Source organism: Aulonocara sp. 'chitande type north' Nkhata Bay, linkage group LG18 (genome assembly GCF_057382095.1).
Source record: "Aulonocara sp. 'chitande type north' Nkhata Bay isolate Kocher_YH1m ecotype deep benthic linkage group LG18, A_spYH_male_GT1.1, whole genome shotgun sequence".
NCBI classification, from domain to species: Eukaryota; Metazoa; Chordata; class Actinopteri; order Cichliformes; family Cichlidae; genus Aulonocara; species Aulonocara sp. 'chitande type north' Nkhata Bay.
In genome coordinates, this window is record NC_141361.1 from 20,128,710 (window position 1) to 20,149,411 (window position 20,702).

At 39.7% G+C, this 20,702-nt stretch overlaps 2 protein-coding genes across 3 annotated transcripts; one reads left to right on the forward strand and one right to left on the reverse strand.

The window, feature by feature from the left end:
• Positions 1–951: 951 nt before the first annotated feature.
• On the reverse strand, positions 952–4,097 carry elovl1a (ELOVL fatty acid elongase 1a). 2 transcript variants are annotated; one of them, XM_086273627.1, is made up of 8 exons: positions 3,766–4,095; positions 3,116–3,209; positions 2,728–2,918; positions 2,551–2,631; positions 2,345–2,401; positions 2,133–2,238; positions 1,879–2,018; positions 952–1,761 (listed from the first exon to the last, which is right to left on the reverse strand). In XM_086273627.1, exons 2-8 carry the CDS (start codon positions 3,174–3,176, stop codon positions 1,453–1,455), a joined length of 945 nt encoding a protein of 314 aa, XP_086129753.1. In that variant the 5' UTR covers positions 3,177–3,209; positions 3,766–4,095; the 3' UTR covers positions 952–1,452. The 2 variants fall into 2 exon arrangements, with proteins under 2 accessions (XP_086129753.1, XP_086129754.1); XM_086273628.1 differs by lacking the exon at positions 2,345–2,401 and having other exon boundaries at positions 3,766–4,097.
• Positions 4,098–9,061: 4,964 nt separating this feature from the next.
• On the forward strand, positions 9,062–19,846 carry bokb (BCL2 family apoptosis regulator BOK b). Its single transcript, XM_086272101.1, has 5 exons — positions 9,062–9,401; positions 9,817–10,131; positions 10,938–11,066; positions 17,131–17,294; positions 19,041–19,846. Exons 2-5 carry the CDS (start codon positions 9,909–9,911, stop codon positions 19,164–19,166), a joined length of 642 nt encoding a protein of 213 aa, XP_086128227.1. The 5' UTR covers positions 9,062–9,401; positions 9,817–9,908; the 3' UTR covers positions 19,167–19,846.
• The last annotated feature ends 856 nt before the right edge of the window (positions 19,847–20,702 follow it).

Below are 20,702 nucleotides of genomic sequence, written 5' to 3' on the forward strand. Positions count from 1 at the left end.
TGGATGTGTCTCAAGTATCTAAGGCCTGAGGATGTATTTCATTGAACTTTTTTTCCCCACTTAATGTAAATACAAATGCCCAAATATTGCCACAAGGTGGCTCACTCTGAATTCAGAACTGAGTGCTTGCATTTAAGTTATTTAAAAGGAATGCTGATTGGGTTCACATGCAGAATTTCCTAAAAGTATGTCGTCATATTGCAAAAATAAGCTGGGTTTTTGCTGTCAACTTTTTTTTTTTTTTTTAAATTGATGTGCAACTGCTACGAGTACAGATTATGAAAGCTCATGTTTATAAATCATTGGCTTTTAGAAAAGTCCCATAATGTTATCTTTAATTGACCAAGAGTTAAAACCAGCATAACAGGCCCAACCTCTGTTCCTCAGAGGGCACATACACATTAAAACGGGTCCCCAATCCCAGTCCATGAGGGCCAGTGTCCCTGCAGGTTTTAGATGTGTCCTTGATCCATCACAGCTGGATTAAATGGATAAATTACCTTCTCAACATGTCTTGAAGTTCTCCAGAGGCCTGGTAATGAACTAATCATGTGATTCAGGTGTTTGACCCAGTGTGAGATCTAAAACCTGCAGGGACACCGGCCCTCGCGGGCTGGGATTGGGGACACCTGCGTTAAAGTAATCAATAGCAGCAAACATTGATGGGTTTCAGTATATTCAGACTTTAGTTATAATTCAGAAACAACCAACAGCATAGAAAGCCTATTAACTTCAAGCACAGTGTGCAAAGAGAACAGACCATACAGAGTTGTAAAACAGACTGGATTAATACAGATGAACATGCACAGCAGTGTATGTGCACTTTAAAAACAACACAAAACTGTAATATACAGTATAACATTGCTCTCCCACAACTCTCAAAATTGAAATTTAGTTTAGGTGTAACACTTTTCGGTCAGTGCACACCATAACTGTTTTTCAAGTTACGCAGACCTTTAAATTTAGTTTTATTTCAAAGATAAATAAAAAAATAAAATAAGAAAATAAACCTTAAATATTTGACATTTACAGTGAAATTCTTTGTGGGGGGCTAACAGATAATTGCAGTTATTTACATGTTCTAGTCTTGTGTGAAAACTGTGCCGTACTCCCAAGCAACAAAGCCCATGTTAGCAAAAACAGCAGTGTGGGTCGAGCCCGAGTCGAAGAATACTATCAGTGACAAAAATAAGCACCAATCTTCATACAGTATTCATCACAGTTACAACTTACAAACACAACGTGGGCAGGTAGAGATCACCATTCACGCCCCAAGAACACTGGATGTGCTTTCACAAAAGACTAGATTTACAAAGAAACTACAGTTTAGATGAAGCATACTGAAATTGATGTCAGTCCAATATGCCAGTAGATATGAATGATGAATTTAATGGTGTTAATTCGAACTGACAGTCTGTGTGTCTTTCTCATTTTCCAGGCAGGGTCACAGAGTTAGACTTCCTTGACTTTGCCCATGAAGATTTTGCCGTTGGTGCAGTGGTGACTGTTGCCATTCTGAAGGTGCTTTCCGTTGGCCACCACAGTGAACGGTTCGCTGGTTGAGCCGTTCTGTTTCGACTTTTCGGGCGTGAGGGGAAGTCTGTTGCCTTTTATGTAGGCCTGCACCCAAAAGTGGGAGAACAGGAGAAAGAATAAGACCCCATACATCCAGATCAGGTGGATCCAAAAGGGGACTTGATAGTCACACTTTTCCATGAAGTAGTATTGGCTGATGTGAATGGAGACCAGAATGAACTGCGTCTGAAAAACAACCACCCCTCCCAAACATTAGTTTTTGTAAAACAGTTGAGCTGTAGGCAAAAATCAGATATGCCATTTATTTGAATTTTTTGCTGTGGAAAATACAAAACAACGTACAAGCTGGATTGCGGTCATGTACTTCTTCCACCACAAGTATTTGTGGAAGCGAGGCCCTGCAGCAGAGAGTGCGTAGTAGGTGTACATGATAACATGGACTGTTGCATTCACCATGGCATGGAAGGAGCCCATTCCTCCAGCTTAAGAAGGGGGTAATAAAATATTATGTTAATGTACAGATGCAACATCTCACAGAAAAGTTGTGCTGGTCTTGCACTGTCAAACAATGCGTTTACATGCATTTGTAAGCTCACCGGGTGTCAGGCTGACGCCCCACCACCACGTCCAGGGCATAAAGGAGTGATGGAAGACGTGAAGAAATGTGATCTGACCTTGTTTCTTTCTCAGCACAAAGAATACCTGCAAAAGCACACATGGGATCAGCCACGGTTAACTGATCAAAAGGCCAAAATAATAAGGGGAAGATTTTAAAAAAAAAAAAGAAAGAAAAAGAAAATGCACCTACTGTGTCAAGAAGCTCAATGAATTTGGAAAAATAAAACAGCCAGGCCACCCAAATCATCTGTGGAAAGGAAGAGGGCTGTGATGTCAGATATCTGACACTCAATCAGAAATAAAATAAATTACATTTAAAAGACCCAAAAAAAAAAAAAAAATTTAATTATTAGCTTGAGACAATGAAAGCTCCCCTGTAAAAATTTACTGACTTACCCTAAGAGCCTGTGGGCTGGTGGAACGGTCAATAAGGTCGCATCTCCATGTGAAGGTGGTGGCCCATCCAGACATCATAAACTAAGTGTAAAAAAAAAAAAAACCCACACCAGCAGCTTTTAGCACTGACATCACACCTGTAGTAAAAGAGCGCAAACAAATACCTTTTCGTCTTACCTCATACACTATGTAGGCATTCAACAGAACCATGGAAACATTGTAGATTATCATGGCGGTGTTGAGGTGGAAAGGTTTGCGATTTGCCATCACGCGAGGCCCCACGTACACGGAGAAGGCAACGTAACCCAGGAGGATGGTCGTCATGTGCACGGGGCTCTGCATCAGAGGGTAATCTCTGACTCTGGCATCTGGAAACCGCATACAGGAAACACAGGCATGTTTTTAGTCCTTGAGTCATGGTTCCATACTGGAATATCTGGGTGGGTCCACCGGCACTTCAGGTCATACATACTTTTGTGCTGTTTCACACCTGATGATGATGACGAAATAAAATGTTCTGATTTGAGCAGATTGTAGGTGTGAAGAGAGAAATGAAGACACTTACCAGTTCTTGATTGTAGATAACTGTGGAACTCAACAACGCTTGTTATAGCCTCTTGCAGCATGGTGACTGCTTCCTCTTTACCCTTTCAAAACACCTGGAAAAAAAAAAAACAACGAACAGTACAAAAAGACAAAGAGTCAGAGAACAAGAGATAAAGCGGAGCTGAAAGAGGTTGGTTGGGCAGGTGAGCAATAATATGACTGCTCAACCTGCTGACTCAATGACTGAACAAACAGGAGACAGCTGGATGGCCTCAACAAACACCCCTGAGTGCCCTCGGCTCCAATTTTTCAAACAGATATACAAGGAAAAAATGAGAGCGAATTTAAGAACTTCTTTCACAGCTCAGACTTTTTAAAAAGAAGAAGTCCTTCATAGATATTTTGGGCAGAATTGTGAAACGTGATTTCAGATGACAGGTTTTAAACAATGAAATGCTCATTGGGACTAACAGAGCAAGTCAAACAGGTGAGGCAAAGAACTTGGCCCATGTGGCCAAATGAGTGAATGAAATATGAGCAGATCATGAAGCTCAGGTAGTAAAATTGTAGAACGAGACACGATCATTTATGTTGTTTTGAACTAGTTCAAGCTTATTCTTCAGTTTTGACAAGAAGGTGAAAAGCTACAAGGTGTAACAAGTGACTCACCCTCTGAGCACTCCTGTATGCGAGGAAAGCAGCTCCTCAGCCACAGCCGGCAGCACTCAATCCAGTGAATTCAACAGATCTGCGACACCCGTGAGAGCGATCAGGCAGAAAAACCAGAAGCATGAAGGGATTTTCCGTGGGTTGAAGCCTCCAGCTGTCCTCTGATGTATGATATTTACACAATTACACAGAAAACAGACCAACAATAGCTAAAATGCTTTAAGGAAAGACCGATAAAGAAACCGAGAGGGAGAGGGAGATGAGTAAAAGTGACAGAAGAGCTATGACAACTATGGGACTGGGCTCATTCAGCTCAATTTAAACCCCATGGCTCTACTTTGTAGTTTCACAACCACACCCTGTTTCAGTGCTTGGCTCCACCTCTCTGTCCACACTGAGACTGCCTGTGATTGGACTGCCTCATCAATAAGTGGTGAAGGCGATAGGGTGAAAGAGTTAAAGGCCCCCTGCATAAGACACCTACAGCCAAAGGCGACTACCTCCATTGTTACTTAATAAGTTCAGTAAAATGCAAGAAAACAAACAGAGTTATGTGAAAAAAGTGAACTGATATAAAAATACAGATTCCCAAAAGCCATGAAATAAATAAAGTAAAGAAGTACATGAGGATAATGTAATAATGTTATCCTTCATACTTGATTTAGGTTAAAGGTTGCAAACCCACACAATACACTTACAAACCTAACGACACATTTGGATTTGCCCAACCCTTGCAGCTATTTGACAGGCCCTCTGGTGCCTCTGGTTTGACCTGTTCCCCAAGCACCGGCGATGCTGGGCGTGAGGCCTGGATAGTGTTAGAAATTTACTCGGCACCACAAGATTAGACGGAGAGGCAGGAATGAAAGGTATCCATGCACATGAAAGAGGGCGAGAAGGAAGCGGAGAGAGGCAATCAGTGCTGTCTGTTTACATATTGTATGACACTTTAACACTAAGTGCACTCAAGTGAAAGCATGAAAACATAAAGTGGAAAAAAAAAGTGAAATTCTTTTGGAAATGCAACGCATTGTGTCAGAAAGTAAAGACTTTCCAACATGGGCAGTTTTAGTTTCAGATAGAGCCCCTTAAAAACTCGACAGGTGGCTTCCTGAATGTGCCATTCACATTCATGGTAGGCATCATATTGTAAGTGTAATATCCTGATCTTGTTAACATATTAACAGTTCAGTTTCACCCAGAGACAGGGCTCTTACAAAAGTGAAGGACTTCTTCTAAAAGCATGATAAATTCATGGGCGCTGTCAGTTTCACATGCAGCCAGAACTCTATGCAATGACACTTATATGTTAAATCATCCATGCATTGGTGGAAATGTGACAAAACCTTGAACTTAAAATGATCATCCAAACCAAGTCTAACTGTGCAGGGTGAGAGCAACATGTTGCTTATTGGAGTGTTTTTGCCCTTTTTAAGCATAAGCTGACATGAATGTGAGACTTGGTGTTTTTGTCTCCAGCGACGTGGTTGACATTGCTGCCATATTCCTAAATAATACAGCACACTCCCTGTCCATCTTGGTCCTGTGACTGTTAAACACTGACTTTAGTTTATCGCATATGAGCTAACAAACCGGCAAACAAGCTGACATTCAGTCCCACTGCGCAGCGCAGATAATAGTTTCCCTCACTTTGCCAATTGTGGAAAATTAGGCAGGATGGGCCTCATCTGGATGTGGAAAAATGAATGAATGGGTGTGGGGGGGATTCTTTAAATTCTCAGCTCTGTGCTTTATGTAATAGCAGTGAAGATTGCTTAAGAAATCATATGGTTGCCCATGCTCATACATTCTCTCTTCAGTGATTCTGTCATTTGTGGAAGCCGGCACTCCAGAGCAGTTTGTGCTGTTTGTGAAGAAACACAGTCGAGTTCACATGTGGTTAGCAGTGGCCGAGTTATGTAATTCATTACGTTTATGTATATATACCCCAACATTATCATTTTTAATCCATTGCTTGTTTGCAGCCCATCTAAACAAAACTGTAGAGACATTACCAAACACTGGAGCTGAAAGGCACTTTTCTTTTTCTTCTCCCCTCCCCATGGATGTGAAAATTCAGGTTTGTGATACTGATCATATGTGTGAAAAGGTTTTTTCTTTCTTATCACTGTTTTCTTACAATAAAATCACTTATCTGGCAACTGTTTTGCTAATAACTAAGACAGGTGCCTGTCTGCAATGGAAGATAACTGGAGTCTGAGATCTTAAGTAACATTTCAATGGCAAGCTTTAGGTGAGGAATTTCAAAAGCCTGACAAAACCTTTTCATATTGTGGGTATTCTAGAAAAATCCATTCAGTGCTATGAGTTCAAGCTTGGTTTTATTTATTAATTGTTTTGGATTTGTTCAGTTAATTTTGATCATGTAAACAGTATACAGGTTGTAATTTAGAAAAAAAAATACTATACAAAATACTGCAAAACACATTATAGTCTCACTTTACTTATTCTGATTCCCTTTACATATAGAAAAGTATTTAAGTTGGACTTTTAATAAGTTATTGCAGGTGTCTGACCCTATAAATGTATTTATTTATTTTTTCTTTTTGATCATGCATTTAAATGTTAAAGCCTTGAAAACTACTTTATTGTGCAAAACTGACTGAACCAAGAAGCCACACCGAAAATCTTTTGAGATCATATGTTCCCATTCACCTGAGTTTGGACAAGTAAGTGCACTCCCAGTGAAAACAATGACTTAACTTTATAATGCTTCATCTAATCCTTATGTGAATAAAGCCTGCATCAGCAGCAATCAACATGCCAAGAGAGGTAAACACTCTTTCAGGGAATCACCATGCAGAAGTCTAATCTGTTTGCAGATTATTAGCTTGGTTTTGAGGAGGAACGGCCATCATTCGTCATTCCTAATTTCATTTTTTTTGTCTAAAGGGGGGTAAAAGTGCAAGTGGTGTGTGATTACTTTCTGAGTTACAGAAGAAGAAGAAATTCAAAATATGTGTGTGTTGTACATTTATGACTGTGCGTTTGTCTTCCTGAAACTGTAGTTTTCAATCCCTTCTGCTGAAGACCTAAAGGACAAGATGTTTCTTTTTTCCACAAGAGTATAGAATAACAAATAAATTACATAATGTGCAGCAAGAAGTTATTCAGACTGACTATGTGTCAGAGCTGTATCAAACTAAAAAAAAAGGTCCCCAAGTTGCTTTTTGTCTGTCAAGTGTCAAGTTTTGCAATTATGTTTTTGGCATTAAAAAATGTTTTCTGTTTATTTTTTGTATCACTTTGGTTCTCGTGGGATTTTATTTCACTCCGAGGTCTTTCTCTAAGCTTTCTGTCTAGACAAACACAGTGACACAATGTTCCTTTGGCCTCTGAGCATTTAGTCCTCATGTCTGGAATATTTATACTGTCAGAGTTTAACTTGGCAGATGTTACATAAACATTAAGCATGTGTAGTGTGATCATCTGAGGCATGGTGTCCTTGTTTGAGCAGGAGCTCATTTGCAATCCTCTGCTGAGATTTGACTTTGCAAATCATCTTTCTGTGCATTTTGCTTACAATAAAAAATAATAAAATCTTTCTCTTTATTCGGTTCATTTATAGGGATTAAAAGAAAAAGGAAATGTGAAAGGACGTAGGTTAAAACTACAGCTACACTTATACAAAAAAGTCAACATGTAAGGAAAATTACATCTTTAACCGATTGAAATATAGAATTATGATAAAAGAGAAAAAGCAAAGATACAAGAGACCGTTCATAGTTTCACATCCAGCTGTAGTTTACCCTTTTATAACCAGAGCATCTTCACACTAACATTTATCACAATACTGAATTTTTGTATTTGTTTTTTACAACTTTTTTTTTTAACAGTTTCAGTTTGCTACACTTAAAATCCAGTTTTCTCTTGAGTTCCTGTGTCCACATTGTTTGAATCCGTGTTTGCACAAATTGCTGTTTTGCTTTTATGTAATTCTCAGTTGTGGATATTTTAAGAGGATAAATGGCTCAGGTCTTCAAAACACAGGAGAAACAGCAACACTGCAGGGAAATTAATGAAGCCAGTTCAAAAAAATCCTTTGGATTAGTTTTTATAATTTAAAACACACGAGCAATTTAAAAGCAAAGTAGCAAATAACAGTTTTTCTTTTCTCTTTTTTGAGGATGACTGTTTGAAATGAAATAACAAAATATTTAATTTTACATACTTTAAAATTTTTTTTTACAGTCTTTTCAAATAAAAAAAACTTACATTTAACCAATGCCTTTCACCTGTTATTTTTCATATAGTTTACATTGTAATATTTATTCCTACTTAGAGTACTTGTTTTCTAAAAAGCCAAACAAACTAAATAAAAAAAGCCACACACACACACACATTTTCATATCTTGGTGAGGACATTGCTTTCCTTAGCCCCTTACTAAAACTGCAACCATCAGAAATGAATACCTAACCCTAACCCTAACCTTTACCCTGACCATAACCCAATTGTAACCCTAACCCTAAAAAACAATTTTTCAGCCTCAAAAACGCTTTCAAATTTGTGAGTACCGGCATTATGTCCCCAGAAGTGACTGTTGTCCCCACAAGTATAATGGGATACTAATTTTTGGTCCTCAAAAAGATGTTTAAACAAGTACATCCACACATCCACACACACACACACACACACACACACACACACACACACACACACACACACACAGCAGAAAACAACAACAACAAAAAATATCTTGTCTTCTTTGACTGAATAGATGACAGAAAATATAAAGACATTAAGAGTTTTTTCTTTTGTGTTCCATGACTGTAGCAAATATTTCTTTGTATTTGTACTAAGTATGACAGTGCAATGACAATAAAGAGTTATCCTATCTTATCTCATTATCTTAGATAGATAAATAAATAAAAAGATCAGGATGCAATGCAGTAAATCTACATAGATATTACCAAACAACACCCACGAGCAGAGCGGGACATCTAGCGGCGTGAAGGAGCTCTGCAGGGGATTGACAGTGGCACAATTCTGGCTTCAGGAACAGTTACATAAACTTTGGCAGGTGATCGTCTCCTGAGTCACACCTGTGCTCAAATCACAGCATAATGGTGATTTGCATCAGTGTGTTGAAGGCTGAATATTAGAAGAAATTCAAACGAACTGGCTATTCTATTAAAGCCGAGCTAATCGCCCCTCAGATTTGTGAATGAAAGTAGTTACAGTTGAATTGTCTCCCTCTGTCCGCCGGGGTGAGAAGCTGCTTGTGGTGGGAGGGAGGCGGCGGCTGTCAAACTCCTTATCCGGGCTTTTCCCGGCTCTGAAACGAGCACACCCACCGCGCGCCAATGGCAAGGTGGAACAACAGGTAGGCGTCCTCCACCCGCCTCCCTCCCCTCCGTCGGTGCGTCTCGGAGAAGCAAGTGGACCCACTATCCGCTGCGTGGAAAAGAGAGCAGAACTTCGCCCGTTGTTTGCTTGATTGTCTGGGCCGGTTTGTCTGCACAGTGGAGGAGTTTTAATGCGCTTGCTCTGACAGTCCAGCTTTGTTTGAAAGACCTCAGAGATTCGCTCTGAAACGTCTGCTAATTAATAAATCGGATAAATCGCGTTTGCGACATCAGGCGCAGGTGTTTGTCATCATGTGGATATGCTGATGGTAAGCGTGGTCTTTTTCTCGCGTGTTAAAGCGGTTCAGGGATTTAAAATTAGGGTTAAGTTGTGACTGCAGTGAAAAAAGCTCGATGGGTTTGTGCGTGCGTGTGTGTGTGTTATATTGAGACTGGGAAACAAAATATTTCCTCAGTCATTTTGTGGTATCGCCGTTTGTTGTTGCATAATCCAAGAAGTGTAGCAATAAGTTGACTATCCCACCATGTGACTCACAACAATAACGCCTCCATCATATTCTTATGTAAGTTTCTGCTCCTGTTTTAGAATCCAAATGTCTTTATACACTCACCCACCATTCTTGTGAATTAAAAAAAAAGTGTGTAGTAGCAGCAGGGATTTTTAATCACCTGCTTCGTTTTCCTCTTATCTGACCTCTTTTCATCTACTCCTATTCCTCACAGCTGCCATATTATCTTCACCACTGAACTCTGAGCTGATTGAAAGAGGTCAGAGGCTCTCTGACTTACAGATCCCCCTCACCCTGCATGAGGACATGGAGGTCCTGCGCAGGTCTTCAGTGTTTGCTGCAGAGGTCCTGGATGTGTTTGACCGATCACTGACCGAGAAGGAGCTGGTGACCCAGTCTAAGGCGCTGTGCAGAGACTACATCTTGTCGAGGCTCAACCAAAACGGGTTGGGATGGTCTAAAACTGAACTCCATTTTTCTCCCTCAAACACAGCGCTGGCTGAAGTGTCTATGGTGCTTCTCTGTCTTGGTAAGTTTCCATAAATGCCACCTTATCGATGACCTCTGAACTATGATTGCCTTGCTTCATTATTAGTGCTGTCATGAAAATAGCATGACATAAAAAAAAGGATAATGGGTATCTTTGGGATGTTTTTTCTTCTTCTTGTCCAACAACCATACTTAAAATGAAAGGAAATGTTGTGTTTAAGCATCTCAGAAATGATTGACATTACATTTCATGCATTTGCAATCTAACATGCATTCCATTTTCACGATCTGCCGATTAGCTGCTCAACTAATTGATTATTTGTTTGGCCCATAAAATGTCAGAAAGTAGCAACGGCTGTATTGAATTTACACCTGCTTTCAGAGAATGGTAAAGAAACCAGAAAATTGCGAATGATTAGAGACTGAATTTGCTGATCACCTACATTATGATCCTGTGTCTGGAGTATTTGCTACATTTGCAATATATTAAAGCAACACATTAGGCTTATACTCCACATGTCTATACAGCCTGTACTGAGCATTTGAAGCTCTGATGAGCTCAGACCAAATGATGAGTCGAGGATTATATCTGCATGTGTGAGAACAGCTTGAACCAAAACCAGGCAGCAGCGGTCCAGCCCTCCTCTTCACATCTATCTTTTCTCAGCACACGGGTATCTGAGGGAACTCTTGTCACGTGAAATGTTTGAATTCAATATTCAAGCAGGTTAAAATGTGTGACGTGGTACACGTTCACCTGTTTTTAATCTCCTTCGCTCAGATTCACTTCCTAACAGACTTTTCTCCTTTTCTTTTTTTTGTTTCTGCTCTCCCTCTGTTACCTAGGCGATGAGCTGGAGTGTATACAGCCCAGTTTGTACAGGAACGTGGCGCGGCAGCTCAACATTTCTGTTGCCATGGAGAACATGGTTTCGGATGCCTTCATCGGTGTAGCAACAGAGATTTTCTCAGCAGGTACAAGGCTGTTATGAAGCTCAGTGTTGATGATGATGATGCATCGCAGTAGAAATTAAAAGAGCACAGGAAGTGACCTTCACTGCTGACTGCTTATGGAGGCACTGACTGTGAACCTCTGCAGCTTTCACCAGGCTCATTCGGCTCAGAGTGAGTGGGTGCGAATCAGATGTAGGTGGAGTGAGACTCCATCTGAAACACATAATTAGTCCTACATCCAAGTTTCTATGTTTAGACATTAGTTTACTAAATTGAGCCCAAGTTTGGGATGTGGATGCTGAACATAAAAGGGCTTCTTGGTAGCGTTGTCGTGTCTTGCTAAGAGAACTCAAACATTTTTCTTTAATTAATATAGAGTAGTCCTGTGACAGATTGGCGACCTGCACAGGGTGTAACCTGAACTGGATAAGCAGTAGAAAATGGATGGATGGCTTAATGTAGCATAGTGTTAAAGTGTAAGCCAGCATGTCCAATCTTGGGCCTCTCAAAACGATGCACAGGAAGGAAAATTAATGCAGAGCGGCAGGGGATAATGGTGTTGCCTAAGAAAAGATTTTAGATTCTCTAGTTGGTTTTTGGCTTTTCTGAGTTTTGACCTTCCTGAGCCTACATGTTCTTAGGTTATCTTTGAGTTTTCCTCCATGTTGCTTCTGGTTTCTTTCTGTAACCCTACAATGTGTATGTTACGTTAGGGGTAGCATGCTTCTCACCCGCTGTCAGCCGGGACAGGCTTGAGTCTGGTTGGATGGGCATTTAAGAAAATAGAATGAAGGCCGGATGGCTGTATGAGGTTGAATTGTAGTCACTGTTAGTCTAAGAAAGCTAGCTGCTAACTCCATAGTGTGCTAACGAAGACGGTTCAAAATCTAGGAGACACAAATCCCTGGGTGAGTTCCTTCAGGATAGTTATCGAGTGTAGATGTAGGTGTGCTGATCTGTCCGCTGTGGTGAAGTCTTCCAAATAAGGCTAAAGCTGAAAGAAGAATCATTTAGCCAATTATAAGATATGTAACATAATTCTGGTGCTTAATTTTGTCTGCATTTTCTTGATTTTTTTTTTTTTTTTTTTCTTAAATTTTGTACTGATACAGAAGCAACTGCTGTTGTGCACAAAGAAAATCACAATCTCCAGCTGTGCTCTTTGGTGGTGTGATTTATTTATTTATTTATTTATTTATTTTTGAACTCTGAGTAAATCTTGTAATTGTGTCCTCACATAGTTCAGGTGTTGTTTTTGGCAAATAATTCATCTGGTGGTTGTTGTTGTTATTATTATTATTATTACATCCAGTCTAACATAGACACAGCCTTACTTTAATACCCTTATGTAAAAATTTGCAGGCTACACCAGTGGAGTTCTGGGATGATACCAGCCATAATTTTTTTTTTATCATCAACAATTTTTATTTATTTCATTTTAAACTTCAATAGCAGAACTTAAATGCATAAATAAATAATTTAAAAAAAACAACAACAAAAACAAACAGAAAAACAACAACAAAAAAACCCAAACAAAAAACAAAAACAAAGGGAAGTTATCCTATTCTTTCTTCGCACACCAATCCCCACACCACCACTCTGTCATTACTCCTCTGTTCTTCAAGTTACAGAAAGCCAGCTTGTGAAGATGGACCAAATACAATCATATTGATGCAATTTATCTAATAAACCATAAGTCACTTTTTCGTAAGACGCCAACTTAGCCATTGTCATTAGCCACTCTTCATAGGGAGGGGGTTCTTTTTCCGTCAATGTCTTAGCAGGACCTGTTTGGTCGTAGTAAGAGCCTGAATAACCCATCTTTTTGTATAACTGGAAAAATCTCCATCAGAAAGTTCTGTGGTTATACCAAGTATGGACAGTTTTGGTGAGATACCAAATCTCCTTTTCAAAACACTGAAAATTACCTCCATTATGTTTTCCCACCAATCCCGAAGTGCCGAACAGCTCCATAAGATATGTAAAATCAAAGCGTTTTGACCATCACATCTCCAACATTCGTCTGTAGGGGCCAGGTTCCATTTATACAATTATTGCGGTGTTCGATGCCACCTATGGATTATCTTAAGTTGAATAAATCTACTGCCTGTTTCTTTATACATAGTATTAACATTTTGAAAACATGAATCCCGTTCAACTGAAGGATATGTCCAATGCCATGTCCTGGGCCCAGTAGCCCTTAACTTTAAGGAGCGGGTCAGCTGACCGTTCTTGCAATAAATGATAAATCTTAGAAGTGATACCTTTACCCAAGGATGATCTTGAGAGCACGACTTCCACAGGGCTGCCCACAGGACAACTCAAGGGGGTTCCCAGCCACTTCGATAATGAACTATGTATTTGAGCTTATCTTCAGAATTGATTATGCTGCAACTTATATAACTCCACAATTTTATCAAAGCTTAAAAAACATTTGGTCCCACAGTCAAATAAATCTGATACATAAATGATGCCTGCCTTACGCCACTGTAACCAGTCAACCGATGTCCCTCCAATTAAAATTCTTTTATTACTCCATAAGGTTGTCGAAGGTGATTTAATAAAGTCCCAGCGACCCGCCCTATGTAATTTACACCACAATGTCTTCGCATTTGCAATTATAGGATGGGTAAGTTTATGACTGGTATCAAACAGCTCCTTCCAAGGAGAAATACCGCCATTAACTTCCGTCTCTATATGGGACCAAATGGGTTTAACAGTAGATAACCAAGCTCTAAGTTGTTTCACATTCATCACCCAATAATACCATTTGAAATTAAGCAATGAAAAACCTCCTTGTTTTGCACTCGCTTGAAGTTTCTTAATACTTAAACAATGTGGTGAGCTACCCCAAAGAAACTGCTGGATCAAAAAGTCTAGATCTTAGTCTAGATCTGGAATATTTAATAAAATATAAAAGGTCATGGGTGCAGTCATCATCTTAATACAGCTAATTTTACCCCATATTGTGAGACGTACCCTGGACCATCTACCAAATTCCATTTTTATTCTTTCAAACATTGGCTCCATATTTGCTCGAACCATCTTAGTGTAATCCAAGGTAATTTGTATCCCCAAATACCTCAAACCATTCACGGACCACCGAAACTCCCACTGTTTAAATAAAGTATGAGGGCAGTGTCCTGACATAGGCATTGCCTCTGATTTATCCCAGTTGACGTGATACCCTGAAAGCAGCGTAAAGCTTTCTATACATTCTAATAGGGCTGGAATAGACTTCCCAGGCTGTGTCATAAGTAACTACATATCATCTGCATATAATAGAAGCTTATGTTGATTATTATCCATCAAAATTCCAAATATATTTACATTATTTCTGTTTTTGTGCCAAAGGCTCTATAGTAATAACAAAAAGCCCGGGGCTAAGGGGACAGCCTTGTCTTGTGGATCTCTGTAAAAGAAATAGATCTGATATGAGCCCATTCGTCAATACTCGCACTGAAGGCGAATCATATATCTTTATCAACCTAATAAAATTGTCACCAAAACCAAACTTTTCTAATGTCTTAAACAGATAATCCCACTAAACACAATCAAAAGCTTTAGCAGCATCCAGCGATAGGGCCACTGTTGGATGTACTGAATCATAAACATAATTTTGCAAATTAACCAGCCGCCTAATATTATCTGAACCATAGCGGTTTGGAACAAAACCAGATTGGTCTGCATGTATTATTTTCGCCATTACTACTTTTAATCAACCCGCTAAGACCTTTGCCAAGATTTTTTGGTCAGAATTAAGCAAAGATATGGGGCGTTAACCACTTGGGTCTAAAGGGTGTTTCCCAGTTCTAGGAATAAATGTTAGAAGTCCAGAGTGCATTGACTGAGGTAAGGAGATACCAGCCAAAATTTTTAAAATAAGTTGGCCAATAGGTGAAAATATTTTTGTTGTTTTTGTTATTTTAATTTGTGTTTATTTACTCTTTTTTTGATAAGATCTAGTTGGTTTTTTTTTTTGGTTTTTTTTTTAAAAAAAGTGAACTTTGGAATAACTAACAAAGACTCAAAGTTAATGAGCTGGGAACAGATAAACATCCTCTGCTTCCTCTGCTAAATGTCATCCTGTCTCAATCTATGCTGATGTAGCTTAGCAACATCTTCTTCCTTGCACCTATTCTTCTTCTTGCTCTTCCTGTGGAGGCTCCACAGCAGGTCATCTCCATCTCACCCTATCCCTAGCATCCTCCTCTGTCACAGCCTCTCCCATATTAAGTCATGTAAATAACACTGTGCCATCTGTGAAACTTCTCTGCGGTCTTGCCCTTTTCCTCCTGCCTGGCAGCTCCATGTTCAACACCCTTTGCCCAGTATATCCACTATCCTTCCTCTGCATGTGTCCAAGGTTGTCACCAAACTGCTCTGCCTCAGCTGTCCCTTTCTGATGTACTTGTTTATTTAATAAAAACATATGGTCAGCTATTCCTGTGGTTCATTAGATTAAAACCAAGGAGAAGATGGCTTAGGACAACAGCAGCTGGCTCTGGCTTGAATGTGGAATTTCTTACTTGATTCACAGTTGTTACCTCTGGATAAACAGCCCAAGTGGTTCTTCCTGTTATTCCTGGCTAGGAGTGATTTGTGCTAATCTAGTGACAACATTGCAGAACAAATGTGTCAAAAAGCCTGTTGGTTAAATTCTAGTTGAGTCTATTTGGGTGAAGTCGATCATGCTGGTCTTGGTCTTGTGCCTTTTTTTTAAAAATTCTTTTATTTATGTTGTCTTGACAACAGATGTGTTTTGTAAACCGTCCAAAGAAGGAAAGACATTTTGAAGGATCCAAATAAAGAGTGACTTTATGTCCTCTGTATGCGCCTCGGGAATAGATTAGAGAGTCTGGTAAAACTTTGACGCGGGACCAGGAAAGATCAAACACAGACTTGGTTAATGACATTTTCATGCTTGTGTTCTGGATAAATGTCTGCTCTTTTTGACGTCACGAGGGTATCGTTTTTAGAAACGGCGTGGGATTCCTCCTCAAGAACAACAAACTGGTGAACCCAGGCAGCCCCAGCCCTCTGGGACGGGTTGGAACTTGACTATAAATAAAGAAAAAAAAAAAAGGCATGTGTGTTTTTCCTGCAGTCTCGAGATTGTTTTAAAACCACCCTTTAAGCTTTTAGTTAGTCATTACTTTGTGGTGGACATAAAGGAATGACATTTATATGGCATCTGTGGATCATATCTACATATCTTCCTTTGGAAACAGTCATCTGTTCTGTGGTCGCCTTCAGTAAAATCAACACGGCTCATCTCTCCTCCATCCATCTTCACCTGCCTCCCACTTCTGTTCTTTCTCTTTCCGCCCTCCTCTCCTCCAGCTTTATCCCCGGCAATCTTGTCTCTATTCTTGGCCCGCTTCTCAGTAGGGAGGGAGACATGACGTGCTCTGACAGCTTCCACGGACAGTTATCTCATTTAAGCTCTATCCTTTAATAGCCACACTCAGAGGCTGTGGCTCAGCTCTAAGGAGCAACCATGACAATGCAAGCAGGGCTAAAGGGGGCCAATGCCATTAAGCCCTGCACTGCATCAATGACGTTCGTTATAACAATCCCTCGTTGCACTGGAAACTTTGCCTGGAGTGGCCGGATGCCGTCATTTATCATATTGGACTGTTTTGAGGTCGGTGCCTCTTGGGTAACGGGACAAATACTTGGTCTTTTTCAGCTCCGCTGCTTCTGCTCCATTCACAGTTCAGTTTTGAACCTGTTGACCTTCCCGTATCTGAAACTGCGTCAGTGGCAGTGCAGTCTAAACCTGTTTATTTTACAGCCTGGCGTGGCCTTATCGATAGCATTAACACCAGTTTGTTGACTTTCATATTTACAAGGTGCACCAACTGCCCTCTGTGCTTCCTGTCAGGTCACAGAATATGAGGCTGGAAAGCGATGGGTGTTGCTTTGTGTGGGAGGGGATGTTTATAGTGGGGTAAAGATGGCAGTTTGATTTTCGGTGGCTGCAGATAAACAAAATCCAGATCAGCTTGAACTGTGGAAGCACAGATACACAGATATAGAATAATTAAACATAATCCACTGGTGTCTGTTTTTTTTCCTGTAGGCATAACATGGGGTAAGGTGGTGTCCATGTTTGCGGTAGCTGGAGCCCTGGCAGTGGACTGTGTCAGACAAGGCCATCCGGCTACAGTGCACATCTTAGTGGACAGTCTGGGACAGTTTGTCCGCAAATTCCTGGTTCCCTGGCTGAAGCGACGGGGAGGATGGGTAAGTTTCTGCCTCAGCAAAATTTTGGGCAAACATGAAATGCATAAAAAGTTGACATTTGAGATACAACAGCGATTTGCATTTGCTAGTTTTGTGTGTGTGTGCAGGGGTGGGGTGGGGATTTGAATTTGATGCACTGCTTTGTGCATGACAAACATGCTGATTGTGCATGAAGCTCCGTCAGCTTTCAGTCATCTTTCAGCAGTCTGAGATATGGGGATGCTATTTGCTTACTCTGGCTTCCTGCTGGATGATTTGATGAAAAGTTTCTGCTGTAAAGTGGATCATTTTCATGCTTGATTTAAATAATATTCAAACTCTGTTTTATTTTACTTTAGTGTGTGTGTCTGTGCATCTTCCGAGTCAGACAGTATTTTTACTCTTAGTGGACTGACAAAAGAGACAACAGATTGCAATAAGAAATGCCACTAGTAAAAAGGCATTATGACATTTAACTCATTTGATTTCCTCAGTAACATTAATTTTACAACTTCTTTCTTTCAGACTCACAAATTCAGGTAGAAAACAAAAACTGTAATACTAATGACATCTATAGACTAGAATTAAAATACTGAGATCCTCACATACTGGGGAAAATAAAATATGAAATTTCATTTAAACAGTTAATTTTATTTGTAACAATACAATGCAACTTTATTTATATAGTACATTTAAAACCGAAGGTACACCAAAGTGCTTCACAACAAAGTTAAAACATAAGATAGAAGATAAAAGGCTCTAAGAGAGTACCCCCCCCCCCAAAAAAAAAGTACAAAGTAAGAAATAAAACATTAGAGCATAGTTTAGAGGATACAATTACTGAGTATTCATAAATATAAGGTGGGAGTTTTTATACAGTGGAACATTAGTAGAAGATAACATAAGGGTAAAATAATATAGGGAATGTGCACTAACTGAAAACGCTCGGTCAAACAGTTTTTAACTGAGATTTAAATGAATAGATGGAATCAGAGGCGCGGATAGCAGCAGGAAGATTGTTCCAGAGGCTCGGGGCTGCCAGGGCAAAAGCACGGTCACCTCTGGTCTTTAGCTGGGATCTAGGCTGCACTAAGAGTAATTGTCCTGATGATCTTAGAGCTCCCCTAGGGTTATGTGGACTAAGGAGTTCAATGAGGTAGCACGGCGCAGCATTGTTTATGATTTTAAAGGTAATTCCAATAACTGCAATTTAATCACACATTAAGTGTGATTTTTAAGTACTAAAAACTCTGTTCTTCTCTAAAATGCATCTAGTCTGCTCTTTTCCAGCTCCTATGTCTATTCGTGGACTGTACCAGGGTAGTTTTGCATGATTCACAGTTCAAAAATAATCCTTACTGACCTTAGATCAGTCCTCGTAGTAGCTCCTCAGTTCGCCGGCTATCTAATTCTCTTCCTTTCTTATGATTGGCTGTTCCCAATTGTGACTAGCCAGACCTGATGCAAAAGTCTGCTATCAGTGACATCATACAGATTCAAGAGTAGGAAAAAAAACCCTCATCTGAAATGGAGTGTGCAAAGCATCTGATGCTTTTTGGCTCATAGGAATTACTTGCACAAACACCTCCTGTTCAATATGAGTGTCCACCATTGCTGCAGTGCATTCTGAAAGTGTATGTGTAAAATTTTTTATATATCAGAAAATAAATGGAAGCACAAAGTTTCCCTTTTAATATTTATACTTCAAGAAATTTAACAAGTTTGTTTGTTTGTTTTTAAATATCCCTTTTATCTCATTTTGTTAAGGTGGAGATCACAAAATGTGTGGTGAAAAAGGATTTTTGCCCTGAAGAAAACTGGCTGTCCTCTGCCTTTGAGTCCCTCAAGTGCTTCCTCACGACGATGTATGTCTACATCATGAAGGAGCCGTGAACGAACAGCGTGTGGGAGGTGGGACAGTGGGGGTGTCATGTGTGGGATTAAAATCTCAGACTTGTCAATAAAAAGCTGGAGTGGAGAGGGTCGCTGTGATTGATGGGGATTGAGCCTGCCGGTAGATTTCAGTTGCTGTGTATGGCCATCAGCAAATGTTTGACCAACAAATGTTTGTGTTCTCTCAGTGTCGGCAGAGCCCGTGAAGTGGTTACCCTTCATCCAAAGAGTAGTCACCGTGACATTTAAGGGCATATCACTCCGCCTCTATGTATTATCTTACTGCTTTAACCGGTGTAGTAAGCAAGGCTTCTCCAGTGTTGTAACGTGAGGCTGTTCATACTCCAGAGACAAACACTCAGACGTTTTAATGTGGTGTTTCTCAGAATATTCACACTTAAAGAGGCGAAAACTGTGTTTGTGATGAAACTGACGCTCAGCTGGCTGGGTCCTGTTGTGAGGTTTGAGTCTGGAAAAAGTGAGTTCACGCCTCAAGAGTAATGTCAGGTGGATTCAACTGTTTACACTTCATGGAGTAACTCTATTGTACTTCACCAAAGCACAAAGAGTCTCTTTACAAATATGATCCATTTAAAAATAACGAAGAGAAACGTTGGATCTCATTGCGCTCATTTTTGGCCAAAGAACTCGAGGAATGGTTATATATATATATATATATATATATATATATATATATATATATATATATATATATATATATATATATATATATATATATATATATATATATATATATATATATATATATATATATATATATACTGAATGTGCATATTTTTGTGGACACTGATTTCCTTTTAGATTTGTAAATAGTCTATTTATGATTTTATTTTTTTATTTAATGACTTGTATTTCAAACCACTGCAGTATGAGGACGCCACTACAGCAGCTGTTTAGGATGATTGTGTGTGATGGGTGTCACTTTAAGTGTGAACTTATAAATGTGTCTAAAAGTTTTTATGAAACCTATAATAAACTTCAACCTTCACAGACGGGACTTTTGTGATGCTTTTGTTATAACAGGCTCATCCTTACCCTTGCTGTGAGGAATACGAGGTGGTAAAGAACAGCCCTGTAGGGTGACGAGGTGAGGGTGTTTATTGCTGCCTGGGTCATTGAGGAAGAGTTGGATTTGGTTAAAAAGAAGCGGCTTAGATAATTTTGAAAACCTGAGGCAGACAACTGGTGGAAAAAGTGTTAACAGGACCCCTTTGTTGCAGGGAATTAGTCGCTTCCTTTACCCAATTTGTCCCTCTTCTTACAAAGGCAAGAAAACGGAGCGAAAAATAGAATTTTACACGAGGATTTATAATATCACGCAACTAAAGACATCAGAGCTTTAACTGTTCCTCAAGGTGCTCCACAATCTTAGCTCTGTGTTTACATTATATGGCGCTTTCTATTTAAAAACCATGGCTGTAACAGTCATCGTGTGTCAGCCTGCAGTGTCTTCTCGTGTTTCCAGCGCCGATGTTGTGTGTTGCAGTGCATTAACACACGCTAATCAGATTTGTA